Here is a 22,462-nt window from a genome sequence, read left to right as displayed (position 1 = left end):
TGTTGTCAAAAGGACCTGCTGCCGCCCATGAGGCTCGAAGGATTACAACAAGAACCACGCGACACACATTCATCCGGCCCACTGTACACTGAACAACGTACTCCTACCGGCCTTGCTTCATCATCCGAACGCACGCCATTGCTATCACAAGATCAGATCGCGAGAGGACGTCGCCATACTTTGGGCAAGATGGGAAAAGTAAGGCAGTCGAAAGTTGCTAAGTTCCTAGACAAGATTGCAGTCGAAAGCGAACCTGGTCTTACAAACGCTCAGTTGATGCTGGTCAATGAAGATCTGAAACCAGTAGAGCCGGAACGACGACTGTGGGGATCACGCAATTTTGTGGCATTCTGGGTATGTACTGAAGGGTAGAAGGCATCATCTGTCTCAGACGAGTCTAGCACCATCTGCTGAGACATTGCCAGTGGTTCTCGACCATAGCTAACAACATGTTGTTTGGTAGGTGTCAGACAGCTTCAATATCAACACCTGGGTATGTTTGTAGAGTATACCCAACGCTTCGCAGGACATAGCCATGGCATGTGACATGATGACGTGCTGGTTACCTGCCCCCTGGTGACTTTCATCGGTATATACTAACACGAGAGTAGATGATCAGCAGCTCAAACATCCTCGACGGACTCAGCTGGTGGCAAAGTTGGCTGTGCGTCTGGATTGGATACTCGATCGCAGCTGGGTTCGTCTGCTTGACTGGCCGAATCGGTGCCAAATACCACATCTCCTTTCCTGTTGTATGCCGTTCTTCGTTTGGCATCTGGGGAAGTCTCTGGCCTGTTCTAAACCGTGCTGGCATGGCTGCTGTCTGGTACGGTGTACAAGGCTGGATAGGAGGGACCTGCGTATACCTCATGATCAGAGCAATATGGCCTAGCTGGGACTCTTATGGCTCGAATGGAAACAACAATTCAATGCCGACTTCGTCAGGAACGAACACTCGGGACTTTGTCAGCTTCTTCCTCTTCTGGGCAGGATCTTTGCCTTTTCTTTGGTTTCCAGTACACCAGATACGACATCTCTTTACGGTCAAGGCTTACTTCGTCCCGACAGCCGGTATTGCCTTCTTCATCTGGGCGATTGTCCGCGCAGACGGCTTGGGGCCAATTGTCAAACAGGGATCCACTCTTACTGGCAGTAAGCTGGGCTGGGCCATTGTCAAGGGCATCATGTCAGCAATTGCGAACTTCGCCACTCTGATTGTGAACGACCCAGACTTCGCACGGTTTGCCAGGAAACCGCGGGACGCCCTGTGGGCACAGCTTCTTACCATCCCCGTAGGCTTCGCTATCACGAGCTTCATCGGCATCATTGTGGCATCTTCGTCGAACGTCATCTTTGGCGAGCCTGTCTGGTCACCTTTGACACTTCTGCAAAAAATTCCTGGAAGAGCCAGGTGTTACTGGCGGAACACGCTTCGGGGTTTTCGTGATCGGGGCGGCTTTCACACTGGCTCAGTTAGGGACCAACATTGCAGCGAACTCAATCAGTTGTGGTACCGATATGACAGCTTTGCTGCCCCGATGGATCAACATTCGAAGAGGATCGTATATCTGCGCCATCGTCGGCCTAGTGATGTGTCCGTGGAATCTTTTGGAGGATAGTAACAGCTTCACCACCTATCTTTCAGCATACTCAGTCTTCCTCAGCAGCATAGCGGGGGTTATGTGCTGTGACTACTACTGCGTCAGGAAAGGGTTCTTGCAGTCGTCAGACCTTTACAGGTAAGCACTGAAGGGTAGGAGGCATCGTCTGTCTCAGACATGCCTGTCACCATCCGCTCAGACATTACCACGTGAGTCTCGAGCATAGCTAACACCCTTCTGTTTGGCAGTACACTCAAGACTGGACCATACTACTTCCACTTCGGTGTCAGTTGGCGGGCATACACGGCGTACATTGCCGGTATCCTCATCAATGTTGTCGGATTTGCTGGAGCAGTTGGCACGCCCGTGCCCGTTGGTGCAACTTATATCTACAATCTCAACTTCTTTTGCGGATTCTTGGTTGCCGATGGGGTCTATTATCTGCTGTGCCGAACATGGTCGATTCCAGCTTGCAGCGATGTCTGGATGGAGGTCGATGACGAGGACGAGAATAGAGATGGCAGCTTTGTGTACGGCGTCGATGCAGACGAAGAGACACAGTCTTACGAGAACTACAGTAAGAAGATAGATCTGCCGAAGGGTGTGGCGTAGCAGCACCGCTGCTGCATACATTGCTTCGGCCAGCATTACATTATCAGCCAGGCATTATCTCGCGCTCGCCTCCTATCTGACCTGCTTCAGCTTTAATTCAACTACACTCGCGGTGCTCAAGACGTGCAGCCTTGGTCTCCGCAATTCGCCGTCACGCCTGTGCTCTGACTGTATGGACAGTGGATTCAGACCTTGGGACCAGATTGGTGCTCTCTCTCGAACAGTGCCGACCTTGTCGAACGCCATCTATGGGCATGGAGAGGCACGATGCTTTGAAACCTACCCTGAGCAAGAAATCGGACTGGCGGAAGAATGGTTCCTGCACCGAGGAACCTTCAAAGCTGATCTCGATGGTTTGCTGATCATAACCCCACTGCCATCTCCTGGGATCAATGAGGCCTACCACAAGGAAACGAATCAGCTGTCGTGGAGATGTCGAGCCACTACTGAAGAGTGGAAACGTGGTCCAAGACCGAGCAATGAGTGTGAGTGTACAGCGGATATGCAGGCACCGCCTGTTTCCCGCTAAGCAACTGGCAGATGTGTGGGAGCTACCTGCCTTGCAGCATGCAGCAGCTCGAGGTCGAAAAGCTCCCACTCCGGCAGGTAAAGTACTTGTGACCTCACATAAAATGTGCTGTTGGCGGTTGTGAACCTCCAAAGGTAAGCGTAGCGGAGTGGAGCTCTCTACCAACCCTGCTAGACTGCAAAGTAGCGTGCGATCCACGCTACCGCTACCCGACGTACAGTGCTTATTATACAACGACATAGGCGTTAGCGACGAGTATATGTTTGCGAGTTCGCCAACAGGCACAGTGCGGTAGATCACGTGACCTTAAAACTTGAAAGTTGACCAATCAGAGCGGGCGCCAAGGCTAGTTGAGGGCTGGTATAGAGCTTCACTCCCTCGCTGACGCCTCACCTACGCGTACTCGCAAGCTCGTACTCCGGTGTGGCTAGCGCTCGGTCGCTACGCCTAATCACGTTGTCAATTGGAGCTTGCTTGATGTGAAAGGTGAAAAGCGATCTCGAGACTTCCCGTGTCTGTGCAGGGGTGCTGTGCAAGGGTGGTGGCCGCTGTGGAGACTGAGTTTCAGCCTCCCACGTGCCCGGTGCAGCTCATGGAACATGTCCGGATGAACTTCTTCGGACACCGACACCGACGACTTTACGCGCTCCCACCACTCGACGCATTGTTATCAGCAGCGGCAGCGGCAGCGCCATTGGCATTGACAACTTCGCGCGCCCTATGACGACGGCGACGACGACGACCACAGCCTACATCACCCTCTCTCCCCACCGTCCACCACCGTCCACGCCGCCGCCATGTCGATCGAAAAGCCCCTGCCCTTCATATACCAGTTCGCTGCTGGTGCGGTAGCTGGTGTGTCGGAGATCTTGGTCATGTACCCGCTGGACGTGGTAAAGACAAGAGTGTAAGAGCATTGAGTAGGACTGCGACCTTGTGCCATAGTAATGTTACCGCAGGCAGATTCAAGGCAAAGTTCCCATCCCGGGACAGGATCACTACACCAGCATGATGGACTGTTTCAGGAAGATCATTGCCAACGAAGGGTAAGGCTACAACAGAGGCGATGCTATGGAAAGCATGGTAGCTGGCGAGAATCATGCGGCTGATGAACGATCAGCGCATCACGACTCTACCGTGGAATCAGCGCTCCCATCCTCATGGAGGCCCCCAAGCGTGCTACCAAATTCGCCGCCAACGATGAGTGGGGCAAGGTCTACAGGAATCTCTTTGGTGTCGCCAAGATGAACCAGTCTCTCTCGATCCTCACCGGCGCTTCTGCTGGAGCCACAGAGTCGTTCGTGGTAGTGCCCTTCGAGCTGGTCAAGATCCGTCTGCAAGGTTCGTCCAAGCTCGTACTCGGCGTCCATAAAAGCTAGCTGACACAGTGCGAATAGACAAGGCCCAAGCTGCCAAGTACAATGGCATGATCGACTGCGTGCAGAAGATCATTCGTCAAGAAGGCGTCCTCACACTGTACCAGGGCCTTGAGTCCACCATGTGGCGTCACATCCTCTGGAACAGTGGATACTTTGGCTGCATCTTCCAAGTACGCGCTCTTCTTCCAGCGAATCCGACCAAGGACAAGTCAATACAGATGCGAAACGACATCATATCTGGTACCGTCGGCGGAACAGTTGGCACCATCCTCAACACACCCATGGATGTCGTCAAGAGCAGGATACAAAACTCTCCAAAGGTTGCGGGTGGCGTGCCCAAGTATGGCTGGGCATGGCCGTCTTTGGGTTTGATCATGAAGGAAGAGGGTTTTGGTGCGCTCTACAAGGGCTTCCTCCCAAAGGTGCTTAGATTGGGTCCGGGAGGTGGCATTTTGCTTGTGGTGTTCACTGGAGTCATGGATTTCTTCAGAAACATGCGTGACCAGGCGGTTTAGAGGACCAATGCTGTCAGATCCATGATTCATGGGCATGGCAAGCGATACAGCGCACATGCATGCGAAACGTCAGTCTACTGCATCAGAGCGAGGCGTTCAAGCGACGATCCGGTGTGCCAGATTCAATGTGTGTCAATAAGAGCCGCGAATACATTAGAGCATTCTGTCATCGTTCCATTACGGTGGTGTTCCTGACTCCCTGCCCTGTCAATGTGTCTTGGCGTCAAGCAGCGACCTCCACCTGGACACCTCTGACGCCAGCATTCTCCATGCAACATGAACATTTCTTCCCACGCCATGTCTCGTCCGGTGGTCCAAACAAATGAGACCGACTGTTGACTCTGCAACGATGTCCAATGGCACATAGCGACGCGACGAATGCCATCGGCCTCGTCGCAGTCCTCCTACTGATACGGTCCCGTTCTGGACCTAGGCTTGTCTTCCATCATCCAGAGGAGGCACAGCCGACCTTCCCAGCCCGACAAGCACAGCGCTCCGACACAGATGACTCGAGCTCAGAGACTGACGATGACAATGATGCTTCCGACAGAAAAGCTGCCCGGACCTCTGCAAAAGTTGATGGCAACGAAGACGGTCATGCCAACGGACGCCTCGGCTCCGAAAGTGTATTTGGTCACTCTATCGACAGCTTAGAGAAGCTACTGTCCCCGGGAAGGTGGTGTGATAGGAAGAAATTCGAGATCAGGATTAATCGTCTTACCTTTGTCGGCCACCCTGTATACTCGCTGGAAGATGGCGCCTGGACAGCCAAGGATAAATCAGCTAAAGATGCCCGCAAAGCCAAAGAGACCACGAACCGAGAATACGCAGACTACCATATGTACTTGAATCCGGAAAGCCTGGCGAATACACCGCCCCACCTGGGCCCGATGCGAGATGCAGAACGAGACTTTACGCACATGCCCGACAGCTTTGACTCGCAAACCATTGACAAGCTCGGGACCTCAGCAGACAGCCATGCTACAGTATCCAGTGGGGGTCAAGCGGCGGAGCAGTTATCCTTGTTCCACGTTGTTTTTGTGTTATCTTCGCATGACCATGAACGTCAGCAACGCGCGAATGCAGTGTACAACGATCTGGCGAAAGTTCTTAGCAGAGCCCTTCACTACTGTCAAAAGCAGGCAAACTACGTGTCTAACGAAAGCCGTCGGCTGTTGGCACTCCGAGCGAAGGCGAAGCAGAACCATTGGCCTTTACCCGAGCTACGGAAGCAATTGATCGAGACAAGTGAGCTCGCGTGGGCGCTTAAAGAAATCTTCGAGCATGTCTCAACAGGCGCTATAGCTGCCGTCAGGCTAAATGGCATGGAAATGTCCCTGCATGTCGATGGAAGCAACGATGCGAGAACTGATGGCAGCAACGATGACCTTGATTCGCTTTGTGCTCTGCTTCTTCTCGAAAGGAAAGAGACTCTTCTCCAAGAACTTTCGCATCCCGATGCAGCACCGCTAGCCCATTTCGTCAGAGAGCACATGGCGACCAAGAGCCTGCAGAAGAATGCCAATAGACTCGGCGTTCCCATCAAGGATGTTCTGTTTCTTGCCCAACATCTCCTGAAATGGCGCAAGGCTCGACTTATCACACCTTTGCATCAGCGCAATACTTACGTCGTCAGTCCCAGTGCACCTCTCAATCAGCTTTCAAGGCTGGGCGAAGAATATGCAAAAGCTTACCCTACGTTGCCGAGCCTGCCAAATATGCTAAAGATTTTGAGTGGCAAGCCTATTAAGTATGGCCTGTTGATTCCATCACGAGATCACCGCGTGGCATACATGGACATTCTGTCATTCCTCGCTCGCCACAGGCTAGTTGTCCAGCTCAAGACATGCGGCTGGCTACGCATACCCAAAGATTTGGCTAAGCAGACACGACTGTCGGGCATTGACCCAAACAGAAGACCTGTTTCAGTACGTAGTCTGCTATCGCCACATCTTCGACCGATGGAGGACGATTTGGAGAGTGTCAGCTCAGACAGGACAGCAATCGCACTTTCCACAAATAAGAACATGAAGAGACCTGGTCAAGGCACTGCTACAACTTCTGTACTCATCACGGATCCAGCTTATCCAACCGAAGAGCAAGCTCGTTTGCTGGAGGCGCTACAAGATAGACTGGACCATGAGCTGGCAGAACACTTCTCGTCATTCCTGCATCTTCTTGATGGCGAGCACGCGTTCGAAGACATTGCAGCTAGGATAGGGGTCAAGCGAGTCAAAGTGGAAGAATGGCTGGCAGATTTCGAGACGCGAGGATGGTTGATGAGTGTGAGGTATATATGCGCTTGAAAGACTGACCCGATGGCTCGGATGAGGCAGCTTCACGTTGAGAACAAGCTTCTGAACGTTCGACTTGACGACACAGCATTTGGCGTCTTCGACATCCTCCTGGTTGATGCGAGCTGCAGCACTTAAGATATCTGATTAGAGGTAGCCACGTGGCGTATGCAAGGAGTCAACCGGGTCGTGAAGCAGCTCAGCGGTCTGCAATCATCTGCCAAGAGCTCACAAAACGGTGCAGTCTCGAGCATTGTGTCCCAAAGCAAGCATGCCGAGGTCACTCGCGCTGTCGTGCAGACATTCCACCTGTTCTCAGGAGACCATAGGCCAGGAACAGTCCCTCGATCAGTGTCTTGATTCCTTGACTCGTAAATGGCAGAGCTTTTCAATGATACAGCTTCGGCGGAGGTCTCGAGTCCCTCCAGCCAACATTGCCCGGCAGCGGACTCAGATTGATCGGATTAGGCTCTGCGTCAATGAGTGTCTTCAACTGACTGGCAGTGTGGACAGCAACTTTGCTCACCATCAATCTCCTGCGAGTGATTGTGTTCCGTTGCACAATGTCGTTCCCAACCCGCAGTGGTCTGCGACACATACCCGCATCCAGTGTGCACACAGCATCTCGTCTGGCAATTGAGATCTAAGCTTGCTTCTTGCATAACCAGTCTTCGGTGACAGGAGAGACGCCGACAGTAGAAGTTCCGCATGGGATGGTCTTCTTGATTAGCGCCTGTTCGCTCATATTGTAATCGCCTCTCTGGCACTCTCAGCTGTTGTCGCATTTGTTCGTTCTGGATTTCCTCCCAATGAAGATCTGCAGGAACCCAATCTCGCTGCATCGTCCTGGTCACTGGAGGCGCTGTAGCTGCCTCTGTCAGCTGTGCGCTAAGTTGCTTCAATCGGTCTACAGCTGCAGACTGTGATGTCTCCCATGTTGACTCCATGTCGGGCAGGGCCATTGAAACTTTCTCGCGCTGGTCGACAGTAGCGCTCTCCAAGTTTCGTCTGCTCCACTCGTGGTGGATCGGTATGCGTTCTGGACCTGACGAGGCGTAATACTCTGTCTGCGTTTGTCCCCAACTCAAGCCACGCATGATTGACTCTGGCGAACTGCCACATAACACTTCGTGGCTCTTGGCCACTTGTTGTCTCCTGGAGAAATCGCAGACCAACACAGCTTTACGAGCAGGCTTAGTCTCGATTCGTGCAGACTTTCGAGGGGCAACGACAATGCTATCTGTCCTTCGAGCAAACGCTTCGAAGTCGGGATCGAGGTCGACATCCTTGGTAAAGTCTCCTCGAAACCCTTCTGATAGCCTAGGCGTAGCCCTTCGTGTAGTGGTGAAATCACGATTGACATCTTGTCCGGAGGATTGTGGTGCCGCGAATATTTTGATGTTGTTAAGAGGATCCCGAAGCTCGGCTTCAATTTCAGAATCGCCGAATAAAGTCGAACATGCTAATCCTTTGGCTGAGCCCACGATTCTTTGCCCTAGACCTGGCTGTTGCTGGGCAGTGGCCATATTTCCCCTGGCGTGTGATTCTTAACTCCTTCGCTCGTTGCAATTGTAGGGTCTTTGTCGTGTGCTCGTAAGAAGAACTTCGGGGAAAAAGATGCACGTTCGGGAGGATAATCCGTAGTTGACTTGCGGGCCGCTGCCGGGATCGCGTGTGGCGTGGAGTAGGAACGGCCAACTGGATTGGGTAAGTCACTCCCTCATCAGCTCTTTATCTCGAGGCTCCTGTCGACATCACTTCATCAGCTTCAAGTATCAGTCTGGTGTACCAGACGTGGATCGCGTGGATGGTTGGCGAGTGAAGGGGAGGTGAGGTGAGGTGCGGTAGAGATGATGCTTCGGCGGCTCGCGAAATGTAGGAGCGTACCTCCAGGGCTTCTCCTCACTGCAAGGATTCGACAAGGTACATGGCATGATACTCGTTCGGCAAGCACCAAGTCTCCATCAAGCCGAGGGTCTCGACGACTGACTTATTTTCTGCCTGTTCTCCTGGACACAATCAAGTCTTCGACCAAAAGCGTCGTTGCAATATTATTTGAAAACCCGCGGTCATCCTTTCGAGCCTCGGTGTTGAAGCGCGAAGAGACGGCCTCACCAACGGTGTGAGCATAGAATCCTAGACACAAGGCTGAGGCCTGGGACGAGCGCCATGCTCTATTATCAGCATAGAATGATCTTTCTTGACCGTCGTTTCCGGCCGTTCTGCAGAAATAACACACTCGTCGCGGTATAATACCGCTATGCCGCCGCCAGGATGCTGTTCAAATGGCTGACAAGAAGTTCAGCCAGCCTTCTGCCCCCTTCGACGCTGGGTTCTACTCTTGCCACGTAGTGGTCTTCCGACTTGCCGTTCATAGCCTCATACAGTGCACACGGAATCACCTTCGTTCCTTCAATTTCGAGCTTCGCAGTGGCCTGCTCGTACATCTGTCTGATCGCTGCTTGTAACTGGCCAGGGCTGCGATTGTAGCCTAGCATCAGTAGCTGAGTTTCTGCCCAGCCTGGTTGTTGTCCTTCAAGCGGAAATTAGATCATGCACACGATGACTGCGTGCGGCTTCTGCTTATCGGTCAATCGATCAACATACTTCTTTGTCTTGTCTCTGAAGAGTTGATTGAAGTGCTTCAAGGACGAAGCCGTGCCGTTCTCGATAGAGCTCCTGGAAGTAAGCCAGGCAAGCTGTGCCATATACCGTGGACCCCGTTGGAGACAATGAGATATCGTTGGCGCCAACTGAGACGATGAGAATGTCGCCAGGCTGGATATTGTCCCGTATGAATTGGTCGTGAGCCAGCAATCCTTCATCGCGATGTCGGAGTAAAGAGGCCTCTTACTGCGGAGTTGAGGCAGGTCGCATCTATGCCTACAAGGTGATTGATCCAGAACGCGATATCGGGCTTCGGAGTGGGAGGTTCAATCGATTGGTGATACACTGCTGGTACGTTTACCGGCAGTGGTTCTCCCCCAGGCCCAGTCGACGGTATCCATGCTTTATTGTCAAGCGATGAATCTCCAGCTAGGAAAACAACAGGTCGACCCGCTCTCGCCTCGCGTATGAGTTGCACCGCTCGCTCGAGATCCGAGACTGGATGTCCGGCCCATTCGTGAAAGAATGGCAGTGCCCTAACCTTACTCGAGAGTGCCATGGCGTCGAGAGCTGTGGATGGCGGTAGAAAACATGTATTCAAAGCAGGCTGTGATCAGAGCCATTCGCAGGAAGATAGACACATGAGTGCACATGAGGTAAACAGGCAGCTAGGCCCGAAGCAGCGGTCACTCCATGGCCACGTAAACAGTCCCTGGCGTGAAGCAGGTGCTGATGAAGTGCCAGTCACAGCGAGCAATCAGAAGTTTGCTTTAGTGTAATGCCATTGGGATGGCCGTGATCCTTCGTACCCATGCACGCCGTGACTGATCGCAGGCGCAGAGCGTGGTGTACTGTGTGTGTGTACATGTGGTGAACATTTGCAGCCAGAAGTGAACGTCAGGCGCGGGCATGGCCACAGGGGTGGGGTTGTCGCGGGGACCCACTTACACTTGCCAAGATTTGGGAACAATTTCTAAAGGAAGGCGCGACCAAGGGACATCAGAGAAACAGCATCTCTCCGCCACGAACCCCAGCACACAAACGTCCAAATCACGACCATGGCGCCCATTGCATTGCAGGACCTGCAAGATGTCATCAACGCTCTGCCCCCCGCCAGCGACACCTGGGGCCCACCGACCACCACCGAGACGACGCTAAATGGCGTCCCATACGCACCCTTCTCCAAGGGCGACAAGCTGGGACGCATGGCGGACTGGACATCTGAGGGCAAGGAGCGGGAAGGCCGCGGCGGCCGACAGCAGTTCAACAACCGGTACCGCGATCAGATCTATGGCGCAGGCCCAGGTGGTCTGCAGACGGTCTTCAACATCGAGGGACAGAACGAGGAAAGCTCTTTCAGCCTGGTAGACCGTTCGCAAACATCGGCTCGATCGCGTGGCTTTGGAGGCCGAGGTAGCGCAGTATTCCGTGGCCGCGGCGGACAGCGTGGTGGTGTGCAGAACCAGAGAGGAGGGCGTGGCACATTCCAGCGTGTTGGCGGCGGACGAGGCGGACAGCAGGGCTTCAACGATCGTGGTCGTGGTGGTCGACGAGGCGGCAGATTCGGCTGGAAAGACTGGGACAAGCCACAGCGCAACCGAGAGGCCTCCGTGCAGCCAAAGGACTCGTGGCGGTTACTCGACGAGATCGACTTCAATCGACTCTCGAAGCTCAACCTCGATACCGGCGAAGGCGAGGATCTCGACGACTATGGCTTCCTCTACTACTATGATCGCAACTTCGACAAGCAGCCAGGCGCACCCACGTCGACGCGAAAGCTTACTGTCCTCGATCGTGCCGCCTACAACGTCACAACATCTTCGGATCCAGTCATTCAGGAGTTGGCCGATAAGGACGAGGCCACCATCTTCGCCACTGACAATATCCTCTCGATGCTCATGTGTGCCCCTCGTAGCGTGTACAGCTGGGATATCGTGCTGCTGAAGCAGGGTAACAAGATCTACGTGGATAAGCGCGAGGGGAGCAGTCTCGACATGGTTACAGTCAATGAGAACGCGGCAGACGCACCACTGGAGATGAGCGAAGGCAACAAAGACCAGATTAACAGCCCTGGCGCCCTCAAAGAGGAGGCTACGCACATCAACAATGTGTTCCCTCTCCAGGTTGTGCAAGAGTCTGAGACTATGAAGCGGGACATGAACAACGAGCACCCCTTCTACAACGCGAACGAAGAGACGGATCCTCCTGCTTCCAAGGCCTACAAATACCGACGATTCGACCTGTCTCTCGAAGCTGACACCGAGCCACTTCATCTTGTGGTCCGTTCCGAGCTGGATGCTGTCGTGAAGAACAACATCAGCGGCGAGGACCAGTTCCTGACCATTCACGCATTGAACGAGTTCGACAACAAGGCGCAAGGCGCGGGAGGTGCTCTGGACTGGAGGTCGAAGCTTGCCTCACAGCGAGGTGCCGTGGTCGCCACAGAAATGAAGAACAACTCCTGCAAACTCGCACGCTGGACTGTGCAGTCCATCCTGGCAAAGGCGGATCTCATGAAGCTAGGGTACGTTTGCTTCCTTGACTTGCTATTTTACATGTACTGACCATTCAATAGATTCGTCTCTCGAGCCAACCCCAAGTCCACCAACGAGCATGTCATTCTCGGTGTGCTCGGCTACAAGCCTCGGGAGTTTGCCAACCAGATGAACTTGAACCTCAACAACGGTTGGGCCATCGTTCGCACATTCATCGATCTGGTCATGAAAGAGCCAGGTGACGGCAAATTTGTCCTCGTCAAAGACCCCAACAAGCCAGTCATGCGCCTTTACAACGTTCCTCCGAACACTTTCGAGGAGGACGAGGATGCTGGTGAGGCATTCTCAACAGTGCCTGAGGAAGGAGCAGATGAGTAGACACTTGATCTAGGCTGTCAGACCAACCCCGTGCGTATTGAGGGCACCAACATGGCGATGATAGTTCCTGGTAGCGAGAAATAGTGGAGACAAGCGTCAACGATAGAAGACACATGTGAGAGCATCTGACTTCTTACATTTCGGGCCCGAGGCTCATGTCGAGTTCACGGCAGTCAAAGTCGAGCGTGCAGGCGTACAGTATTTCTCGCAGTGCCTTAGTCTAGCGAACTAACACACTGTTTACAAATGGCGATGCCGGACACGTGGAAATGTGTAAGGCCAGGCCATGGAATCGGTCAACAGCAAGATTCGAATATTGTGTGACAGCAGCCTCGGGGTTATACAATCGCCGATAGGGCAGGCACAATAGCTGCAGCTGTGTGGCTGAGCATTGTCATGGCTTCGTGCCCTGCCTTCCTCCGACACGATTCGATGCTCTAGTCTCTTTCGCGTCGTATGCAACACTGCTGCCACTGAGGCCGCCCACTATGTTCCGTTATGCTTGTCGGGTCTTGATGGTCATCGCGTATTCACACGGAGCTAGGAGGTATGCCGACGGATACGTGCAGCTTGACTCACTCCAGACTGTGACTCGAGCGAGCTCGAAGCTCGAGATGATGACTCTAAAGTGCAGAGACGGATGGGGCAGCTCTGCCGACTACACTCGGCACATCGACTCATTGACGGCAACCAGACGCGCGACGTTGGCGTTGGCATTGGAGACATGCACGTGGTCAGCGGTTCACCTCTCAACAATCTTGCACAACACTATACATGTAGTCAACAAGTCAACAACAAGGAAGAACGATGGCTGCGCCTCACGCTTGATTGAACAGCTCCCCATGCAATGATGCAAGCAAGTCTTGCGTGCATGGCCGTGTCACGTGGGGCGCTACACTGTCCTGTACGGTCACTACGTCCAAGGAGGTACGGTGTCGTTCATGCAGACGACCGGTCAATGCGTGGCGCACGCGGTATCGCTAGTTCTAACGGGCAGCTGGTACTGGTAGCTGGTATCCACTGCAAACTGCTGCCGGCCTCTGCTCGACGGCGCCAGAATGTGAGAGGTGGAGCGTGGCCGGCAGTGCTGCCTGTGGCCTCAGGGCACGATTCCGGAATCCTGCTGGCCTGAGCCAATCGCAGGCACATCACTGTGAGTCTGTGCCACACCAGGCAACCCTCGTCTCCCTCTCATCACAGCTCTGACTGTTTCGCCCTCGCCCTGCCGCACACGCACACGCACACGCACAGCCCGTCAACCCCGTTTTGACTCTGCTTCAGCCTTCAGCCTTCACCCACTGCTAACTGCCACCTGGGAGCTTGCTTAGCGCCACCGCTGTCCGAACTCTCGAGCGCAAGCTGTCTGCTGGTGAGTCGCAGCGTGGAAGCCTTGCTGCCTTGATACCTCGACCCTGGTCACACACGGCCTTCGTTGCCTTGCAGGCAGCGCCCTCTCACGCCTCAGCATGCAGCCTTGATATATCTTCCTCCTGCCTTCTTCTCCATCTGACTCTTCCACTCCTCCAATCCCATCACTGCCGCCAGCTGCTAAGCACACCATTTGTTGCCTTGCAACGACTTGCGCCATATCCAGTCCACGCTACTACTCGCCATTGACCAACGACATCGTCGCCGTGCAGTACCTCGACCATCAATCGCCCGTTCCAGTCTGGTCGCCGTCGATCCCTTTAGTCAGCTGCAGAACACCTCCAACCACCATGTCATCTTCTCGACGACACTCCGTGAGGCCGGTCATCGTCGAGGTCAAACCTGACAATGCACCGACCTCCAACATCGCACCATCCAGCCCATCATTACGAAAGGCAGTGCGCTTTGCGCCTAGGTCAGAAGACCGCGCGTCGCGACCGTTGACATCGACTGAAGCTTGGTCGTTGTATCATTTCGAAAGCCATGCGCGCCACTGTCCAGCCTGCTACTGCCCGCTGGAAGTCTACCGCCGGGGAGAACAATTGTGCCCTATAGGACATGGCCTGGCACAAGACGTAGCTCTGCATTGTTACCATCTGAACGGAGAAGTCTACAGCACCACCAAGGACTCGAACTCCAACAAGCTCGTTCGCGTGGAGGTGCCGCATGGGTACTCACAATTGCGATCGCTGCTTCGCTCTATGGAACACAGACTGCGATCGCACAGAGCAACACCACTCGTCAGCTACGACCGCTCTTACCCAATCTCAGCCCGCAAGTCTTGGACACCAGAGACTGAGCCCGAGAATGTCATTCTGGAGACCGGAACATCATCACGACGACGTTCAACTCATCGACCAGTCCGCTATTCAACAGTCGTCGTCGTCGACAACGCCATCGAAGACGTCTCAGCAACCACATCTACCAAGGAAAGGCGCGGCACTCTTTATGAAAAGGAAATGCAGAGGAAGCCTAAAGACTATCGCGTGGAGATCCGAGAGCCTTCCGAGTCGAGAAAGGAGAGGAGGCGGCATCGAGATAGCGGTGTGTCTTTCTTTTAATGCTTGGAATCATCCCAAATACGTTTCCATCTCTCCTGCCTTTCGCCGGGATCGAGATGTTGTTTTTGTGGGAACGTTGTCAAGTTAGCGCTTCGATTTGGTGAAGCAAGAGAGATACCCAGATGCCAGTCGCGCAAGCTAGATAGGCTCCTGTTTGTGATAACATAATTGATGAGATTTGACAAAAATCTCAACGCCAAAGAAGTAATTCTTTCCCCGGCCCTCTTAGCGATCTGAGGACGATCGTAATCGTCTTATGAGAACCGATATACTGGCCCTTAGAACACCTCGTAGTCCAAGTTTCCTCCTTTCCACTTGCATAAGCTGCCGTGTATCTCCAATCTTGCTCTATACTGTACAAATGTGCCGTCCAATAGAGAGCTGCGAGTGCCGTGAAACGCCATCCAATTATCACCACGCCCGATGATCGCCGGAATCTTCAGTGCTTCAGCCCACATGACTCCACGTAAACAACCAGCTTTCTATACCCCAGAACCCTAATTGCACGCAGCTGTAGCCCGGCAACCAGAAGCTGAGTCGCTGCCCAACCTGGTTGCGTCTCTATGATTGAGGTTGGCGGGGGGTGATAAGGGGCCAGCCGCACCTAGACGTGCCTTTCTTTCTATAATCGTCGTCGTCGTCGTCATGGTCATGTGTCGTTCGTTCCGTGTTGCTCTATCACATCTAGCCGCGAGATACCGGTAATATCATGATAACGGGCTGCCCAATAATGCCCAAACTTAGTGAGACGCCCTAGAGAGTAACAAGACAACCGTAAAAGGAAGCAGCTCGTAATGTTCATGCCGACTTCTGCTGATCGTCCTCGCGGTCTCCAGCACAAGCCATGCAGCTCAGTTTCCAAAAATTGCAATGAAGTGCATCTCGCATTTGTGGCTTCTAGCTCCGAGCGCGCAGCATTCTAAGCCGCGAGTCATCGTCGTGCGCGGAGTGTGCTGATTCCGGTGCGCGTTGCGCACTGTTCCCGTTGCTGACGTTGTTATTCAGGTTTAATGCCGCCATCGGCGTTGTCAAGGTCTGCTGACTGCTATGACCAGTCGGGGTACTGGCGCCAGTACCGTTCGCGGTTCTGACAGGCGCCTGGCCTGGTCTCTGGATCACAGGACTTAAGCTGCCTGGACTGGGCGGTCGAGACGTGGCAAACTCGTAGCTCGGTGGAACTTCTGTGAAAGGCGTGACGGCTCCAGGAGTGCGCAACGCAGCGCCATAGGACGGCACTCGCACCAGGTCATCCATGTTGTAGTCCTGCGTATGCACAATTTCTGGGTGCACTTCATCGGAGGTCCGACGCGACATGGGTGCGCTGGCATTTGGAGAATGGCCATATGATGCAGACGGCGATCCGACCGGAAAGTACGAGCCTGCACTTCGCGTTGCCGAGCCCGAGGCTTGGTGGATGCTATGTTCTGGTGAATGGCCATTTGCGCTCCCGGAGAGCCCGTTGGCAGGAGTGCTACCACCCGAGGGGCTGTGGTTTCGTGAGACACCGTTCGAAGTCGACGCACTATTGCTCGAGCCATTCATATCTTGAAGGTTCGCTAGTCGAGAATGCAGCAGATGTGGCATGGCGCTGCCGTGATGAGCCGATGGGTCGTCATTAGCAATGCCATTCATGGACAGCACATTCTCGTGCGAGCCTCGTCTGCTCTGCGCCATCAGTCCAGCTGGTGTTCCTGGACCACTCCCTGCTCTGCTCATGAAGCCGCTTGGGTCAATGCCGCTATAGATCTGGTCCAATTGGTGGCGTCCGTACTCTGGTGGGGCGACTACAGCGGTCTCACTGCTGTTGAGTTGTTCATCAGAAACACCGTTGATGGTGCCCGTCACCTCGTTGCTCTCGTCCACTGGCAGGTTGGGAGAGATGAAGAGCTTCACGGGAAGTCGACAGACCAGCTGCGAGATGTGGCCCTCCGGATTGTGGATGTTGACCATCAGTTTGAAGCGATGAGTGATGTTGATACTGTGTGAGTCCACATCCTGCCGGCAGATGTTCAGTGACTTGGGCAAGGGTAGTGTCGCCTTGAACTTGTACATCTCGTCGGCCATCATGGGATCTTCCGTGGTCTCTTCTTCGTATGTGATGCGGGACTGCTCCGAAAACTCCATGTCAGTCTTCGCGACCTCAGTCTCTTCGGTCTTTGACCGGTCTCCACGGATGTCAGGCACCTCGGCAACCTGTATCCGCTTCACGACTGTCTCCGTGAGGCGAAGCTCGATCTTGCCTAACCGCAGACCCTTCTTGATCGGCGACAGTTCGACATCTGCCGTGATCGAGGTCCCGAACACTACAGCATCCGTTGGTATGGAAATGCTGTAGGAAATCTTGTTGGCCCAGATGTCGGCGTTCACGCGCGAACGCGTCATCTCCATACTATCTTGACCCAGCGTCCGCACGATGCGTATGTGCTCCTGCGCCATGAGGTCCTTGGCGTTCCACCCCGGCCGTGAGACGCTCGCATGGATGTGGTAGGCGATGTATGTTTCTCGGAGACCTTCGACACTTTCTGGCATGGAAGGGTCCAGCTCGAATTCGAAGGGCCATTCGATCGTGCCTGCCTTGACCTTGTGTGCACTCTCAATGCCGAGTCGCTGCTCCTGGTTCCAAAACAGCCTCTTGTCCGTGACCTCGCCAGCCGACATGCCGCCCATGTACCACCAGCTGATCTTCCGCTTGCCCTCTAAGCGCACTTTCGGCTTTAGAATGCTCATGGCTTCGGGACAATGCAATCGCACGCGACCCGTGAGCTTGACTGTCTGCGCCTCATGTTCGGTGCCGTGGAAGACAATGAAGCGATCGTCGGGCACGATCTCGAGCGAGGGTTTCTGGTGTCGAAGGCCGTGTGCGTATGTTCGGGGCGTGGGCACCATGCTGCTGGTGCGTCCCGCAGAGAAGCTGGACCAGCTCAAGGCGGGAGGATAGGCAGTTCCGTGTGAGCCAGCCAGATGTGCGATGGGATCTTGATGGGGGTAAGAGTGGAGGGTGCAATGTTTGCTACTCGTCTCCAATGGTCGGCAGTGCAGGGAGGGCTCTTTGCTCTTTGCTCTTTGTTCGGGGCAGAGTGGCTGCTGGTGACTGTGACTGTGACTGCAGCAGTAGCAGGACAGACACGAGCTGGAGCGTGACGGGCTGTTGCAGAACGAACTACCTCCTACATGCACATGTACTGCGCAGCAAGTCTGAGCGCGCGCCCGAGAGGTCATCCAACGCATGCGCCGTCCGTGCTATCTCGTGCAAACCACGGCGTAATAAATTAATAATGCTCATCCAATGACTCTCAGCTACGAGCAGCCGGCACGATAAAGAATGGGCCCTGGCACTACAGACGGGCCGTATCGATCGTCGGTGGGAAGTGTTGCGCGGCAGGCAAGGAAGTGTGAAAAGCAGTGACCGCGGTAGTACCGTGTGTAGCGTGTGGCAGTGAGTGGTGACGGTGGTGCAGGTGGCAGGTGCAGCTGGTGGCCACTGCCGCTAGATTATCTCTGCACGTTCAAGACGAGAGAAGTGGAACTACACGTAGATGACAATGATGATGAGGTGAGACTTCTCAGGCGAGCGCAGCACGCAACTGAAGCCGCCCAGCAGCATCAGCATCAGCGATACATCATACGTGGATGACTGGTGCGACGTGCAGTACCGATAACGGCACGCTGCCATCTTGCTTGTCGAGCGCCGTACAGCTTCATCACGCACGTGGAATCGCGAAAGCAGAAAAGGGCACAAAACTTTCCAGCAGTGACGCCACGAGCAATCGGCGAGAAGGGAGCAACCCTGTCGCACGCCATGCTGTCGATCCTACAGCGACCCACAGCCTACACTCCTAGGCATAGTTTTTACAACCCCTGTATTTACGCTAACCCCTTCCGGCTATCCATGTCCATCTCAGAAGACCTTCAATCTCATTATCCACACACTCACACACGCGCTATCTATCGCCACCATGCCGAAGAGACGCGTCTTTACCGAATTCGAGAAGGGCGAGATGTGGTCTCTTTACAAACACGCCTACTGGCCGCTGTAGCAGATTGCAGACGCCCTTCACACTAACAAAGGCTCTATCTCTTCAGTAATCTCACGGCTTGAAAGAGTGCCACCTTCCACACCGAAGAAGAGAGGCCCACCACCTGTAATCAACACCTCTAAGCGTCAGCGACTTGTCTATCGAGCCACCACTAATGCTAACAGCCGCCGCCTGCGATACGAACAGATTGCCGCGATAGAGGGCATCTTCAGCGACGTCTAGACAGTAAGAGCTACGTTTAAGAAGGAGGGCTTCTTACGATATGTCGCAACACGCAAGCCGTTATTAACTGAGAAACATAAGGAGGCACGGCTTCGATAGGCAAGGGCTCATATTAAATGGATAGTGGAACAGTGGGCTCAGGTCCTTTGGACAGATGAAGCTTCATTCAGGTGTGGAATATTCGGACAGGTCTATGTGACACGTAGGGCAGATGAGGCTTATCACGAACACTGTCTTACAGCACGCTTCCGCAAGTTCTCAGCCTGTATGATATGGGGCAGTATCTCTGCAGATGGACCTGTGGAAGTCTATATATTCGAGAAGGGCTCTGTCGACGGTGAGGTGTATCGCAGCCAGATTGTCCCTCTTATCCACACGGCAATTGAGAAGCAGCGAGTGTCAACAGGCTCGTAGGACTACATTGTTATGCAAGACAACGCCTCAATCCACAAGGCAAAGGCAACGGTGAGTCTATTTAAGGAGAAGGGCCTACACCTTATCGAATGGCCAGCCAATTCACCAGATCTCAACCCTATTAAGAATCTATGGGCTCTTCTTAAGCATAGGGTAGGTGCTCATTTTCCTACAACACGAGATGAGGTAATAGCTGCTATCAAGATTGAATAGGCCAAGCTCACACCTGAGGACATACAACGTATATACAAGAGTATGCGAGAACGCTGCGAGGCAGTAATAGCCAACAATGGAGGACACACCAGGTGGTGAGCTACGCCAAGCAGTGGATACATCCTTCCGAATAAGGAAAGGTGAAAGAACAGGGGTTGTAAAAACTATGCCCAGGACTGTACACGCGCGAATCGAGCCTTAAACTCTGCTTGTGCTCGGCCACTGACGGACCTCGCGTTGGGAGCGCGCCCACTCCGGCGTTGAGAGACATCGACTGTCTTTTGCTCGGTTGAGAAATTGCTGGCAGAGTTTTGCTGCTCATCAAAGTGCTGCACCCTCTCTAGTAGTAGGTGATAGTATGTATGTACAACGGCCTCGGTCAAGGCTTCCTGTCTTGGCCATGCTTGAACACAATCCCACGTGTTGGTAGGCATGCATTCCCGTCCGCGGTGCAATGCACACCGAGCCGATAGAATGTCAGCTTCACATCCCGCGCACCGCTTGCGGCCATGTTACATAGAGCTCAGTTCGTCAAGCTCAGCGATCCAACGATCCAGCGCCAACAGCACCGATGCATGTGTGAAGCTTCCCAGCTCGCCGGGTTTCGTCTATCTCGCGGCACTTCTGGGTCACATGCGAGCGCTGATGATAAGCTGCGACATGCCCCGAACGTGCTATGCTCCATTCTCGGTAGGACGATCCCATTCGCGCACATGCCCTACCATAACAATCAGCACAGAACTCACACCACAACAGCATGTCGTGTCGGCCAGCGGGCGGGATACGGTGCGACAATGCAGTGGGTCTGACCGTCCCAACCAAACCACGAAAGAAAACGACACGGAAGCATCGCAGCACATACCATCTTTGCAACTTGTAAGGATGCAACTTTCTTCGAATCCAAGCCAGCACAACGGGTGTTCGTCAATGCCTTTGTTCATTACAGGCGGAAGCACAGGCACTGTTGCCTTTGCATCGACTGCATGCGCGACGTCTTCTCCCCCTCCCTCGGTCTCTCCAGTCTGGGTCTGTGTAAGGTTCGAATCACTTCTGAATCGATTGACTGTCGTAATGCTTTGCTTTCTCCCGTCGGGCGGGAAGGCCGATGACATGCTGCCTCTGGCACGCATAGCTTTTGGACGTCCTAGCATGCCAACAGAGAAGTCCCAAAGCAGTAAGCGACAATCATCCCCAACGCTGCCAAAGCGATAGTTACGCTCGTCACAGCGCCATGGGTCAAACTTGACATCAGTCACCCAGGAGTGATGGCCAACACAGCGCGCAACCAAAGCGTGATCTGCTAACGACCAGATACTGATAAGATCGTCCTGTCCTCCCGTGAGTACATATCGGCCATCTGGTGACCACGTAACGCAAAGCATCGCACCATAATATGAGCGAAAGACGTCCAGGACACGCTCTTGGATGTAATCCAGGATGGTTAAAGATCCATCGTCACTGACCACGGCTAGAAGTTGGCCATCGGGCGAAAATGACATGTCGTTAAGCTTCATGTTCGAGACTCTCCAAGATGCCACGGGATTGGACTTCTGATTCTGCGACTGCACAGACTTCTGGACCCGGAAATTGGTCTGCGCGGCAACTCCATTGCCACCATCCGTGTGGCCATTTCCGTTCTCTACGGGTGAGCTCTCCTCGGGGACAAAATCCACATCTTCTTTCTCCTTGTCGTACACCACAAGTGAGCCATCCATATGCGCTGCGATGAACAAGTTCTCCTTGTTCGGCATCCAGGCTATCGAAGATACGGCAGATGAGTTGATCATGCCATTCTTGTTGAGACGAGCATACTTCTGCGACATTGGTTCGTACCATATGATGTCTGAAGTGTTCAAGCCTAGTACGAGATCGAGATGATTACTGGATTTGGTCACAGGGTTCAGGTCATGGCACAATGCATGAGCTTTGGTGAACAGCACTTTCGTCAGATTCTCTGTCTTGATGTCAGACGACAAATCCAGCCACACAAATGCACGGTTGACATTGGCGAAAGCAAGCAGTCCTTCCGCCGATCGATCGTTGAGCCGTTTCTGTAGTGCTTCGTGCGGTATCACTCGGCTGACGTACGACGAGTTCGACTTTATGATGTTGTTCTTAGGCTTTGCTCTCTGATCTTTCTTGTTGCCTTTGGTGGGAAGAGGTGCCAACGCGGGATTGCTGTCTCCAAAGGACGAGCTGTGACTGTAGTATCCTGCAGAGCCAAAGCCGTTCGCGGTGGAGCCAGCGTCACTCTTGGGACTTTGCGCCTCTTCTGCTATGCTTGGCGGGATATTTGATCGCCTGCTCTGTTTCGTCGCCGCACGGAAGAGATTCTGCGATGGCGGGTTCCGGGGCGCAAGCACCGCGACGGACAGCTTCACGCCGGCGGTAGGAGGGCCGATGGTGGTTGCGAGAGGGTTGTTGTTTGGTTGAGGCGCATCGCTGGGATGTGGCGGTGGAGTCGCAAGATGCAGGTCGTCCTTCAAGGTGTATGTGCCCTCTCCCAGCACGAGCTGGTAATCGGGACCAGTAGGATGTTCGAGGGTGTTGTTCGTTTCCAACAGTGGGCCTGAGCCAGGCATTCCCGTGTATAGATTGCCATTGGGATAGCGCGGCGGGGGAGGTAGAACACAATAAGGCTGTCAGTGTACAGGTACCTGGTTGTGGCAGCAGGTCC

At 53.8% G+C, this 22,462-nt stretch overlaps 8 protein-coding genes across 8 annotated transcripts; 5 read left to right on the top strand and 3 right to left on the bottom strand.

Annotated features, from left to right (window-relative positions):
• Positions 1-27: 27 nt before the first annotated feature.
• Positions 28-1,619, top strand: CLAFUR5_01172 (uncharacterized protein; the record flags this gene model as incomplete). The annotated part of the gene is made up of 3 exons (XM_047900320.1): positions 28-354; positions 464-493; positions 612-1,619. The coding sequence occupies 3 exons, from the start codon at positions 28-30 to the stop codon at positions 1,617-1,619; spliced, it is 1,365 nt and encodes a 454-aa protein (XP_047757217.1).
• Positions 1,620-3,539: 1,920 nt separating this feature from the next.
• CLAFUR5_01171 (Mitochondrial 2-oxodicarboxylate carrier 2) lies at positions 3,540-4,636 on the top strand (the record flags this gene model as incomplete). Its single annotated transcript, XM_047900319.1, has 4 exons — positions 3,540-3,649; positions 3,702-3,788; positions 3,863-4,083; positions 4,140-4,636. 4 exons carry the CDS (start codon positions 3,540-3,542, stop codon positions 4,634-4,636), a joined length of 915 nt encoding a protein of 304 aa, XP_047757214.1.
• Positions 4,637-4,992: 356 nt separating this feature from the next.
• Positions 4,993-6,942, top strand: CLAFUR5_01170 (Nitrogen permease regulator 3; the record flags this gene model as incomplete). The annotated part of the gene is made up of 1 exon (XM_047900318.1): positions 4,993-6,942. The coding sequence occupies one exon, from the start codon at positions 4,993-4,995 to the stop codon at positions 6,940-6,942; it is 1,950 nt and encodes a 649-aa protein (XP_047757215.1).
• Positions 6,943-7,318: 376 nt separating this feature from the next.
• Positions 7,319-8,456, bottom strand: CLAFUR5_01169 (uncharacterized protein; the record flags this gene model as incomplete). The annotated part of the gene is made up of 2 exons (XM_047900317.1): positions 7,319-7,401; positions 7,457-8,456. 2 exons carry the CDS (start codon positions 8,454-8,456, stop codon positions 7,319-7,321), a joined length of 1,083 nt encoding a protein of 360 aa, XP_047756058.1.
• Positions 8,457-10,595: 2,139 nt separating this feature from the next.
• On the top strand, positions 10,596-12,410 carry CLAFUR5_01168 (Eukaryotic translation initiation factor 3 subunit D; the record flags this gene model as incomplete). The annotated part of the gene is made up of 2 exons (XM_047900316.1): positions 10,596-12,061; positions 12,113-12,410. The coding sequence occupies 2 exons, from the start codon at positions 10,596-10,598 to the stop codon at positions 12,408-12,410; spliced, it is 1,764 nt and encodes a 587-aa protein (XP_047756057.1).
• Positions 12,411-14,128: 1,718 nt separating this feature from the next.
• Positions 14,129-14,899, top strand: CLAFUR5_01167 (uncharacterized protein; the record flags this gene model as incomplete). Its single annotated transcript, XM_047900315.1, has 1 exon — positions 14,129-14,899. One exon carries the CDS (start codon positions 14,129-14,131, stop codon positions 14,897-14,899), a length of 771 nt encoding a protein of 256 aa, XP_047756060.1.
• Positions 14,900-15,796: 897 nt separating this feature from the next.
• Positions 15,797-17,785, bottom strand: CLAFUR5_01166 (putative HECT-type ubiquitin ligase-interacting protein creD; the record flags this gene model as incomplete). Its single annotated transcript, XM_047900314.1, has 1 exon — positions 15,797-17,785. One exon carries the CDS (start codon positions 17,783-17,785, stop codon positions 15,797-15,799), a length of 1,989 nt encoding a protein of 662 aa, XP_047756059.1.
• Positions 17,786-20,459: 2,674 nt separating this feature from the next.
• On the bottom strand, positions 20,460-22,424 carry CLAFUR5_01165 (putative catabolite repression protein creC; the record flags this gene model as incomplete). Its single annotated transcript, XM_047900313.1, has 2 exons — positions 20,460-20,503; positions 20,648-22,424. Coding segments are annotated over 2 exons (1,821 nt in total), but the record flags the coding sequence as incomplete, so codon positions are not given.
• Positions 22,425-22,462: the final 38 nt, after the last annotated feature.

This window comes from Fulvia fulva, chromosome 1 (genome assembly GCF_020509005.1).
Source record: "Fulvia fulva chromosome 1, complete sequence".
NCBI lineage: Eukaryota > Fungi > Ascomycota > Dothideomycetes > Mycosphaerellales > Mycosphaerellaceae > Fulvia > Fulvia fulva.
Note: the sequence above shows the minus strand (reverse complement) of the source record. Positions and strands in the feature narration are given on the sequence as shown.